The following is a 12,190-nucleotide window of genomic DNA, read 5'->3' on the forward strand; positions in this document are numbered from 1 at the left end:
CCATGCGTCATTTGCAGCGGTCACAACAACTAACTGCAGTGACGTCCATACGAGGAGCTACGATTGAACAATGTCCAAGATTAGAATTCAAACCAGCTTCAGTTTCGGTTCTGTGAAACACGCTTGGCATCAGACGTTATAATTGGCTGGGCATTCTCGATATCTCGGTAACCCGCATGCCGCTCTTCTGCCATGTTGTCAGCTTTAAAATGCATCAGATAAGCCGAACAGCACGGCATGAAATCGTAACAATCACTAGCCGAGGCGCACGCAGTGGATGAACGCCCTTTGCATCACCGGAGGTGCTCAAATGTGATGCGCTTTTCCTCTACCCTTGGAGCTTGCCTTGCTCGTGCCTGTATCGAAGAGGCGTGTTCGGGACTGTGCCCACAAGCAGTCAGTGCTTATGGCAACACTACACCAACGAAAACTCGCCAGCGCATCTGTGTCAGCCTGCACGCATTCTGCGAACTCGCTCGTGGAGCAGTGAACGTTACAGCACAAGAGTGGTTAATTCAGTATAGAAAACGCTGCCCCAAAGCAAATATAATCAACTTGAAAAAAAATTCAGAGCCCTTCCACCCCGTGAAGAGGTAAGCCCAGCGAGAGAGAGAGAGAGAGAACCACTTTATTTTACGGCTGGGTCAGGGGGAGGAGGTGGCGGTGGCCCAAAGGGTTTCCGCGACGTGTTGGGCCCTGGAGACGAGGGTGGTCTGGGTCTCCAGGGTCGAGCTCCGCAGGGCCTGCTCCCAGTGGGTGGGTGTGGGGAAAGGGGGAAAAGGGGAGCGCGGGCAGTCACAGAGAGAGTGTAGTTGAGAGTCCCGGGCGCCGCAGAGTGGGCAGAGTGAGGAGGGGAACAGGGAAGGGTGTGAGTGGGAGAGGGAGGCTCTGCAGGGGAAGGAGTGCGTTTGGAGGAGGCGCCAGGTTCTGGCCTCCTCCTGTGTGAGGCTGGGGTGCGGGGGGGGGATAGTGGCGGCGGAGGAGGCGATAATGTTGTGTGATTTCCCTGTACGAGATGAGAATGTCCCGGGAGCTAGGAAGGCCGTGGTTGGTCTCCAACGAAGGGCCTGCTCGGGTGGTCATAGCTCGAGCTTCTCGGTTGGCCGCCTCGTTGGCACCTATTCCTGTATGGGCGGGGACCCACAACAAGACCACGGGGTGAGGAGGGGGAAGCTGGCGCTCTGGTGGGATTTGCTATGTTGGGATTTCGCTATAGTAGGGATTGGCCATGTTGAATTTGGCTATTGTAAGTTGATTATTGTACGAATAAAGAGACACCTGCTCAAAGGTCCCGTTGCCATAATTTATTTCGTGAGCATTGTAATAATTGCCTTATGGTGGTAGAAGGCACATGGTTGCACTTTCACTGCGTCAACATTCTTCTTGAAGGTTAGGTCAATGCACGACAGTTGGGAGCTTGGTCGGTACTTGATGTTCTTGTTGGACTGGGAGCAGCGGCAATGACACTTTCACGTTAGCGGCGTGCCCATTCTCGCTTCTGGGCGCGTCGACGCTCTTGATACTCCCGCTGCTCCTGTTCCGAACGTACTACACGGGTACGACACATGTGAAGTAGGGAGTCCAACTGACGAAGACTGTGGCGTGATCTTCACGTCACAGACAAAAAACACACAGGAATCATGGGTAGACACAATTACGTTTTATTATAGCGCGGGTATGGTAATCACGGCGCATGCTCTAGTGTGACGTAAAGGTGACCGACAAAGATTATGTATTGACAGCAGACGCGAACGCCTGTGCACGCGCCCTTACTCTAGCTTTCACCCTATCCCCCTCTCCGCACCCCCCCCCCCCCCCCCCCCCCCCACCCCCACCCCTTGGAACACCGTATTACTCAGCGAAGTTTTGCGATTCCGGGGGTTTCGGTGGGCCCCACAAGGTGGTGGTACGCTCTTTAGCGATTCTTGTCTTCAATCGCTCTGTGACCGGAGATGATCTGCTGTATCCTAGCCATTTACAGCTTTGCTGTAAAAAAGCATGCGCTATTGGGGATTCAAACTTGCAAATTGCAAAACAATAGAGTTTTAGCTGACCGTTTTTGACGCTCCGCTATGCTCCCGACGGCCCGCTAAGCACAACTGCAACGTCAGCGGCAGAAAGGCTTTTAGCTAAGCGATAACCATATCTCCCTCGACGGGAATGATTCGCGTCACTGGTCGTGCCTTGCGTGTGCAAACCAAAACGTCATCGCAAAGTAAAGATACGAATTGGAATTTGGTCGCTCAAGTAATGTAAAGTAACGTGTTTAGTGCCTTATTTCACTTTTTTAAGAGGGCACTAGGGTCTTTTATCAAAAACTTTATTATTACAGTTACGATTATTAAAATTGTCTTCATTCTGAGTGTATATATAAAATTTGCTTTTCTGTAAAATGACTACAGTCTAATCCCGCTACAACGACGTCCGCTTCAACGAAATATTTTCAATTCCCCGTCAGCTAGCCATAGAAGTCAATGCACACAACAAACATTTGTCTGGCTTGCTTTCGCTTCAACGAAATTTTCGATGATTCGGGCTGGGTTTAAATAATTATTTTACAATAAAATAAGCATAGCGCCAGCTATCTGTAACTTTGTATACATTCAGGACGCTTAGTTTCACCGAAAACATGCGCGGTGCGCCCACACTCACCTAAAACCGTTTTTAGATTAGGTCAGTTGGCAAAGAGCGCGGCCTTCCAAGCACCGCGGCGCGGGCCGGTGCTGTCGCCAACCAGGCGGTGGCGCTGCGGTAGCGTTGAGATCGGTCTCGGCGCGTCGTCATTTCTTTCTCTATAGCCCGTACTACATGGAGCGATTTCGCCTGCGAATTCGCTGATGCGGCGCCACTCGTGCGGCAAAACCACCTTTTTTCGTTGCTGCGGCAAAGTGCCAAACATTTGAAGTGGTCGAGCAAACGCCGCTCGTGCGGCGTGTGCGGTGTAGAGGGGCCGGACCTGCGGCCAATAGGAGCACAGCTCGGCACCACTTGCACGCTTGGAAACCAGATGGCGTTGCTTGTATGAGCGCGACAAAAGCGCGGGCACACCAAAACGTTTGTCTTCTCTGCTGTGTGTGCGTATATTGATAAAGAATTGACGATTCTTATATAAAACCGCAAATAAACTTATTTTTACCGCAAACCAGGCAGAAACAACTTGCCAAGAAAGTAAAATAAAACCACCCTTGATAAAATCACAACAACCTTTGCTGGTGGCAAACTTAATTCAGTCTGCAAACAAGGCGCATCTGAAATGCGAAAATCGCGGCGTTCGCAGGCCCCATGTAGACGACAATTACAGGCATTGCGAACTTCGCAAGTGCGAATGTTCGTTCCAGTGGATTCGCAGGCGAAATTCGCTCCATGTAGAACGGGCTTATGGCGTCGTCTGCTACTCCTTGCTTGGAAAGGCGCCGGTGAACGACCACCGCACACCGTTAATGTTCTTCTTTGACATGCGAAATCCAATTTCGCTCTACTCTTACGCTTTAGTGACAAGAGCTTTACATTTTTATCGACATTATGATGACAAACAAGCTGTACTTAAGAAAAAAAAAAAAAAGGCAAGGCAAACACTGCACAGTCCGCTTGTCTTCGGCTGCTTCCCGTTCCATATATTTATTTTTCCACAGTACGGGATCCCTTGTAGCTCAATAATGTTTAAAGCATATCCGAACACGTCTTACGCTACTGAAACTGCGGGAAAGACTACAATAGTCAACCATTACTTGGAATCAAGAAAAGACGCCTCGACATTTCTATTTATGCTGTGGAAGCAAATGCAGTAGGTACGTTTTCACAAGAACATATTTATAACCCCCACAAAAATTCTTTCTTGTTGGTTTGTAAATCTGATGGAATATCTGTTAGGGTCACAGAAACTTTCATTTATCCTCTGGTAGCCCTGATATGCCGATTTTTTAAAGCGTTTAGCCTTCATTTATCTTCTTGTAGCCCTGATATGCCGATTTTCTAAAGCGTTTAGCCTGGTAGTTTTCCCGTTGAGACATCGCTTATGCTATCTTGTACGTTGATTTTCACTGCTCGTTTCTTTTTGCAATCTACAGATAGGCAACACTTCTCAGTTTTGACTAGTCAGATTGAGTTATAAGATTGATTGATTGATTGTAGGGTTTAACGCGCCGACGCAACGCAGGCGATGAGGCGCGCCGTAGTGGAGGGCTCCGGATTAATTTAGACCACCTGGGGATCTTTAACGTGCGCCGAAATCTCGTACACACGGGCGTTTTTGCTTTTCGCCTCCATCAGAAAAGCGGCCACCGCGGCCGGGAATCGAACCCGCGACCTCGTGCTCAGCAGCACAACGCCTTAGCCACTTGATTTATAAGAGGTTTAACGCGCCGACGCTTCACAGGCGATGAGGCGCGCCGTAGTGGAGGGCTCCAGATTAATTTTGACCACGTAGGGGATCTTTAGCATGCGCTGAAATCTCGAACACACGGGTGTTTTCGCTTTCCGCCTCTTTTAGAATAGCGGCCGCTGTGGCCGGGAATCGAACCAGAGTCCTTGCGTCCAGCAGCACGGCGCCTTAGCCAGCGCGCTGGGTAGGGATCTGATCTGACAGCACCGTGAATATGTTGTGCCACACACACTGCATGCCCTTTCACGGCAGTTTTTGCGGATGAAACGTCTGGAAACAGGTAACATTTGTTCCAAGGGATGATGATCTTTAAGGCATGATGCAACAATGTAGCGAATAAATGTTGCTACATTCTTCTGCCTTGTCAGCTGGGGGTGAATATTACCAGTTTTATCGCTGTAGCTACACGGCGGGACAAGCAAACCTCTTGAATTAACTTCAACCGACAAGTTTTGCCCGACTACTGCACCCTTCTCAATCAGCACAACTGCCCCCAGAATCTTCGAGCTTGTAGAAGATAACCTGGGTAGGCAAAGCCTTCACATTCTACGATTGAAATGTCGGACATTTGCTGAATTTCTGCATAACCGCGAACCACAGCTCAGTTCCCAACGTATACGTGCTGACTTCGGCGCTTTCTACACCACTCATACCGCCACTTACGCCAGTTTCATCGCGCAAAGACCCATCATTATTGCGAGTTTTAGCTGACCGTCTTTCACGGTCGGCTCCGCTCCGATAGCAAAAGCCGAAATGCCATTGCGCATGCGTGGCGCGCTTGGCCGCGAAACGCTATAGCTTATATTTCAGGTTTTTTACCCACGTACAACAATGTGATACACGCTGGTTTGTCCAAGAAAAGAGAAAAACCTCTAAATAATAACCATGAAATGAAAATAAAGCTGGGGGAGCATTCACGGACCCCCACTTTTTGGACGAGAGTGGCTACAGCACATCCAGCTCAATACCGGAGCGGACCGTCGAAAACGGTTAGCTAAAACTCTATTTTGGCAGGACGCAACATAGGTGGGAACCACTGTCATCCATTTGGGTGGTTTTCGGCATGACTTTGACGTCTTTGGTGCCGACAGATGCTCAGGTATGTCAGGGAAAATACGGGGCGCCGCGCCGTCCCTCCGAGTCCACCTGCCTTACGGTATCCTTACAGTTTGACCGTTCACGACGTGTTCGTAACAGTTGACGATGTCTGAAGGCACACAATGAATGTCACAAACGTATGTTTATGGCGTAACCTTGAAGTTTTTCCGCGGAATCGCGCTTTCCCCTGCCTTCAATCCGTCAGGACCCTTCGGCGCTTTGAAGAAATACCGCTGCACGGACTTTGCCGCTTCCGAAGCATACCCCGAATGGCAGCCCGGCGCGCAGCACGTCAACAAACCGCACCGACACTTCAGAGATCCACTAAAACATGTATGCACGATGACAGCACAGAGCTAATGGCCGCCCGGGCCATGGCCGCCCGGGCGAGCCTGCGCCACCTCTCGGAATGGCGACAAAATGGTGCCGCCTCTCGAGCCGTGATGGTGCACCCGAGAGGCGCCGGGGTCCGCAGGGCAACGCCACCCATCACCCTCAATGGCCAGCCCCTCCCATGGCAGCGCCAGGTGAAATACCTGGGGCTGCTCATTGACTCCCGGCTGTCATGGCTGCCAGCTGTGCGGGCACTGAGGCAGCGGACTGCGGCGGTGCAGCAGGGCGTGCGGAGGCTGTTGGCACGAGGCAACGGCTGCTCCCACCAGGTTGCGCAGCGTGTCTTCTACAGTATGCCCTCCTCGGCTGTGCTGTACGCGCTGCCCCTCGCCAACCTGAAGCCACTGCGGTGGAAGGTGCTTGAGCTCGACCAACGCCGGGCCATCCGGCTCTGCCTGGGCCTCCCACGCCGATCTCCTGTGGCGGCCACGTACACCGAGGCAGCCACTTGGCCAATCGAGCTACGGGCCTTCCAGGCAGGCCTGCGCCATATTGACCGCCTGCAAAAAACCCCGGACGGGGCCGCCCTGCTGCACCGGTTCCGTGCCCGTCCAAACTCACAGATGGGCATGCTGCTGCAAATCTATGAGGATGACATCGTGGTGCCGCAGCGACCCCCTCTGGAGCCTCCACCACCCGGCACAGGAGAGGCCCTAGACATCAACACCAAGCTGCCTGGGGTGCGCAGCAAGAGGGCCACTCCGCACCAGGCCATCTACCAGGAGGTGGCTGCCCTGCTGGAGAACAACGCCAGCCTCCACGTCTTCACGGATGGGTCGGTGCTCCCCCGCACGGGCAACGCGGCAGCCGCCTGCACTGCCCCGGCACTTGGCGCCAGCCGGGTGTGCCGACTGCCCTTCCCCGCCTCGTCCACCACAGCGGAGCTGGCCGGCCTGCACCTGGCCGCGGACCTGCTGCTCGAGCGGGCAGGCCCAGACTGCAAAGCCCTCGTCCTCACGGACTCCCGGCCAGCCCTCCTGCGGCTGCAGTCGGCTGACCAACCGGGCAGCTCCAGTGGACACGTGGAGCGGTCGCTGGTGGCCAAGCTGAACGCGGTGGCCTCTCGCGGCTGCACTGTGCAGCTACACTGGCTGCCGGCCCACATGGGCATCCCGGGCAATGAGGCAGCCGACGCTCTGGCCAAGGGTGCCCACCAGCCAGGGACCCCCGCCTCCCAGGACGTGACGGCGTTTGACGCCCCACGCCAAATCCTGGCCCGAATGGCCCTGACCAGACACCCGGACCCCCGAGTAGTTTCTGGCCAGGCCCCGCCTGTATTGCCAGGGCGCCTCACCAGGGACGTCCGGAGCCTGCTGCTCCGGATGCGCCTCAACTGTTGCGAGGTGGCGGCCCTGCTGCACCACCAAGGACGACGCGCCTCCCCCGCCTGTGCCGACTGCCCCGAACCTGAGACGCTGGAGCACGTGCTCCTATCCTGCCCCGAGCACGCAGCACACAGAGCAGTGCTGCAGGCTGCACTCCAGCGTCTCGGACGACCCAGACACAACCTGCAGGACCTGCTGTTCCCGACGGGTCCTGCCAGCTCCCGTCGTGAAGTGTTCAGCCACCTCCTGGCATTCCTCGAGGCCACTGGACTAACCCAGCGCCTGTGGCTGAGGCTACCGAACAAACACTCGCGCCGAACACTCGTGCCGCTGTCGCCTATGTAATGCCCCTCCCCCCCCCCTCTTTTCTTTTTCTTTTCTTCTCTCTCTCTCTTTTCTTCCTGTCTTTCTCTTTCACGCCTTTTCTATTCCACCCCTAACCTCCTCCCAAGTCTTTTATCCCCTCTTCCCCTCCCTACCGCACTGGGTTGTATGCAGGTGAGCTCCCTACTGAGCTCAATAATATCCCCAGTGCACTTTCCTTTCCTTTCTTCCACCAAATCACTTCTCTCTCTCGAGGCGGTTTGCAAACCATGGAGGAAAAAAATCTAAAAACGTTGCCTAAAACAAAAACAAACTCATAGGTGGACGCCATTGTTTGATGGTGATAACGATGCGGCGGGCCGTCTTTACGTGAGTCGCAAGCCGTATCCAGTTGAAATCGCGCGAATGTGCTCTGCATCTGGCGCAGCACCGTCATGTATGTGTTATGAGCTGCTGTCCTTGCAGTTTTCCTTCTACAATTTTTCAAAGTCAAAAGCATAAATAATGTTTTCTTGTTTAGTCTTGAACCCGCGTCATCCTATCTAAGTCGCGAGCCCGTGTGGCTTGCCTGCCAAGGTCAGTTGCTGCCGTGCCTAGTCAGAGGATAACGGCGCCGTTCCTGCCACAGGTGAGAGGGGGCTTCCAACTGCCTAGCAGCTATCTGCAAGTAATCAGCACGGTGGAAACGCCTTGCTGTACAGCAATACGCTTTGCGCCTGCATTTCTTCACCTCTCCCCTTCTCCTCAGTGTCGCGCTCTTGGCGTGCTGGTAAAAAAATGAATAACCATTGGTATGTTTGTTATCTGAATAAACATTACGTTACTGCGTGTCCCTCCTTTTTCTAAACACTGTATTATGCTGCAAACATGCGGAAATATACGGGGCTATTTTTCTTGCCCTTCCGTGCTGTGTTGGGGCAGATTTCGCCTCAACGAATTTTCGCTTCAACGAAATTTTTTGCACGTCCCGTCAATTTCGTTGTAGCAGGATTCGACTGAACATTCAAATTTATTCGGATTTTTATATTTGATTTTTTGAAAGCTCTTCCGAATAGGGAAAGGTGCCACACTCCGAGTGTCGCACCTTCGCCTATTCGGAAGAGCTTTCGCGATTTCATCGCTCGCGTTTCAAATAAAGAAACTGAGTTTGCAGGAGCGCGCTCGCATCGCAGGGCAGCCATGTTGATATTCTGCACGGTAACGTAAGCTGCCGCGACGGTCCGCTAAGAGGCCCCGGTTAGTGGAGCGGGACCCTGCTCCGGTATCGCCGCTAGCGCCTTTGCGTGCCACGCATGCGCAATGGCACTCTCGCTAGCTATCGGAGCAGAGCGGGCCGTCAAAAATGGTCAGCTAAAACTCTCTAATATACCTTGTGCTCCAGACCACTCAGCCATAAGCCAGCGCTGCCAGGGGTGGAAATATAAAGTGTATAATGTATAGCCAGTTTACATTTTCATTTAGTTTTCGCAATCCAAAGAGCTTAAACAAGTAGTATTTCTTGAATAGCACTCATGCAGCAAGCGTCTCCCAAATTTCCACAATTATCTCATCTCTAGCGACTGCATTCCGTAAGTGGAAAAGTGTTCACAGATGTGTGGTCATGCCGCTGACCACTGTGCTAGTTCACCCAGCGCAAAAAAAGTGTTTCCGCACCTTGGTTTTACGCCTTAAGATAAAAGTTTCGGTTGACTTTAATTCCTTAGTACCTACATTAACTTCGCCGACTCTTCTCCCACCTTCAACTGGCCCTAGATTTTTCTACTAGTGTACCAGTCACAAAAGCGTCGCATGTGCGCTTGTGTGGAGTGACTAGGAGTTAGGGCTTGATACAGTCTACAAACTAACAAACCAAAGGCACGTTCTTCCAGGCACAAACGTGTCTTTGCTTGGTTTCAACTGAGCGAACGGGTTGCGACCAAATGCTGGGCCGACTGATTCTGTCAGAGGGTCGGCGAGCCGTGCAGTGGTGCAGTTAAGCCGAGCCATCTCGTTTTGATGTCATATGAAACGTCATAGGAAATTGGCAAGGAGGATGCAGAGAGGATGACAATATTTTTGAACTGATTTTTCTACTGAATAAAGTAGCATAAATGCAGCAAGAGTGGTTGAAACATGGCCTAGGGTCGCCAGACTACAATTTGCGCTAGTAATCCCGCAATGTTTCCAAATCACTTCAGTGTTTCTTTAAAGGTGTGCACAGCAGCAAGCTGATGCAGTACAATAACACCTTCCCATTTAAAGTACATGTGTTGAGCGTTAAACTCTACACACAAAAGTAACAGTAAGCCTGAGCTGGAGTGAAGCAGCTAGCCAGCGCGCTAGTCCCAGAGGTGATGCCCTGAGAACATTGTTGGCCAAGCTACTGCCACCAGTCGCACTCGCCACCAACAGCAAAACTCCTAAAAAACCTGGGCCAGTGCTGCTGTGAGCCTACACCCCAGTGCACCAATGTAACAAGGAATGCATGTCAAGGTAGTTCCAACTGCCCATAGCTCTCCCACCGCAGCGAAGCGCGTGGCACTGGCAAAAGCCAAATGAGCATGCATGCGGCAGTCAGGGCCACAGGACAGCAACCGATTCAATCGTGTTTTTTATTTGAAATAGCATATAAATTCAACACAGATGGAGAGCATAGTATAGGAAGTGTGAGATCCTCCGTCCAGCACTGGTGCCCACGACTAGGCAGAACATGGCACTAGGTGGTGTACATCTGGCCATGAGCTAAGAGAACGTGAGAGCAGGAGTTTTCATATGGGCTGGCTAGGCACAGGGGGGCACCAAGCAAATGAGGTTCCCAAGGACCTCACACTTCGTTACGTTATAAATTATCCTCGTGGAGTGCCACAATAACATCATTAAGTTAAACGTAGGAGGAATACAGAACACAAAGAACACCCAACACTGGTGCCAGAAAGAGCTTAGACAATGTCACAAGCTTCAAAACGGTCCGCTAACTTGTATAGTACAGCAATATCGGCGAAGAAATAACAAGAAATGCGAAAGCCGATTCATTCGCATGAGCGCATCAAAGATGGCGGTCGGTGCACCTTTGCAACATCCAACGTGCATTACTAGTGTACAGCGCCCAAGAAAAACCTGCATAAAAATACGGCTTTCGCCACTCATACATACGCACTCACTATCCTGTCTACAAATGATAACGAATGAGAAAGGATAGAACAATGAATGCAGAAATCAACGCCCTACGGCAACAAACTTGCCGCGAACAGCCCGTGCTGGGGGGGAAAAATGACAGAACAAGATAGAAAAAAGTGAAATCCAAATACAATCAAGCGAAACAGAAAAGGTTTGTATCGGGAGTGGCTACACCTGACTGGTGCACACAAGTGGCAGCACGTGGGTGAGTGCACGAGACAGGTAAGTCCCCGCTGCTCGGTCGGTTGCAATTTGGCCGGTGGGTGGTGGTGCTCAGTCGTACTCGTGGCTGCTCTCACGCTTGGTGGCCGTCGTGCCTTTCTCGTCGTGGATGTCCCGGTTGCGCAGCGTCTTGGAGACATTCTCGGTCAGACCCGTCTGGGTCAAACTGGGCAGGGAAGGGGGAGCAATAATGAGCAAGCAATATGTGGTACCCATTGAAAAGTTTAGCTGTCAATTTCTTTGCTTAGCAACACTAAAACGGCCACGGACATGGCCGATGTGCCACAGACATGGCGCAGCTTGTGCCACTGCGCCTGCACGAAGAAAAAAAAAAAAAAAAAAACGGTGTGCGTCGTTTGCTTCGTTTTAACCTGGTTCTCAACGGTGGTGTCAACAGAGATGTTATTAATCGAGCTCACATTAGAGTCGAGGCATTACTTTGCGTTCGGTGCGGTAGAGTTTGGAACATCCAACAGACGTCATGTGCTTAACACGGACAAGTATTTTTCGAAGCTTGACTTAGCTTCTGCCTATCACCAAGTTCTCCTGGTTCCTGGGTAGGGACTTGACGGCTTTCATTACACCGCCATCGTGCGGAGCACAACATAACCAGTGACGGCGCACTGACATGGTTGCCTGCATGCGTGCCTCACCAGTGAAGCATACAAGCTATACAGGCACGATATGCTGGCACAAGCTCTGTAAGGTGTGACAGTGGCATTTGTGTATCTGGCCAAAGCCAGGGCAGCAGGTCTTGGGAAGCCCTGGCTAAGAAAAGGAGAAGTAAACTCTGAAAACAGAGCTGAAGAGATGCAGGAAAAAAAAAGACCTGAAACTCAAGCGGGCTGCTGTATGATAACTTGTTTCCCCCTGCGTTCATTCTTCAGGTTGCGATTCCATAGCAGAACACCCCTTAAGCTGACACAAGAGACAGGCACTTGTCCCAATTTCAACCCAAGAGTTACTTAAATGGGCGGAAGAGAACGCAGGTTGTTTTGTTCAGGTATTCTTGCAAAATGCCACGTGTGTTATGGTTATATTTAAAAAAAAAAAAAGGAAACAGTGGGCATGTATTGCTTCCTGTTTGGCTCCAGTTTTAAGCAACTTGTTTTTAGCCCGCTTTGACAGGTGTCTTGCAAATCATCTACAAGGCTCAACAAAAATTTTTAGATGCAGACAATTTTTAGTTTTTATTGACAACAGTGTTGCTAATTCTCAACTATACACGGATACAACTCAAGAAAAATGCGGCTTTTCGTCACCAAAGGACCCCATCCAGCCAATGGTGTCG

General features: G+C 51.5%; 2 protein-coding genes across 2 annotated transcripts in view; one reads left to right on the forward strand and one right to left on the reverse strand.

The window, feature by feature from the left end:
• Nucleotides 1-5,838: 5,838 nt before the first annotated feature.
• Nucleotides 5,839-8,917, forward strand: LOC144157810 (uncharacterized). Its single transcript, XM_077688558.1, has 3 exons — nucleotides 5,839-6,608; nucleotides 6,711-7,146; nucleotides 8,903-8,917. Exons 1-3 carry the CDS (start codon nucleotides 5,839-5,841, stop codon nucleotides 8,915-8,917), a joined length of 1,221 nt encoding a protein of 406 aa, XP_077544684.1.
• Nucleotides 8,918-10,098: 1,181 nt separating this feature from the next.
• LOC144142193 (protein GPR107-like) overlaps nucleotides 10,099-12,190 on the reverse strand; it is a 99,619-nt gene continuing 97,527 nt past the window's right edge. The window contains exon 16 of the mRNA XM_077673565.1: nucleotides 10,099-11,065. Coding sequence (XP_077529691.1) covers nucleotides 10,951-11,065 — 115 coding nt within the window. The 3' untranslated portion in view covers nucleotides 10,099-10,950. The remainder of the gene's footprint in view (nucleotides 11,066-12,190) is intronic.

The sequence above is a fragment of the Haemaphysalis longicornis genome, unplaced genomic scaffold, assembly GCF_048455015.1.
Source record: "Haemaphysalis longicornis isolate Haplotype H1 unplaced genomic scaffold, Haemaphysalis longicornis Haplotype H1 scaffold_1, whole genome shotgun sequence".
Lineage (NCBI taxonomy): Eukaryota > Metazoa > Arthropoda > Arachnida > Ixodida > Ixodidae > Haemaphysalis > Haemaphysalis longicornis.

Bases quoted from the DNA above. Each gene is read 5' to 3' on its own strand.
- LOC144157810 (XM_077688558.1), top strand. From the start codon at position 5,839: ATGGCCGCCCGGGCCATGGCCGCCCGGGCGAGCCTGCGCCACCTCTCG. The intron at 6,609-6,710 runs GCTGGAGAACAA...ACTTGGCGCCAG, and splicing joins TACCAGGAGGTGGCTGCCCT to CCGGGTGTGCCGACTGCCCT.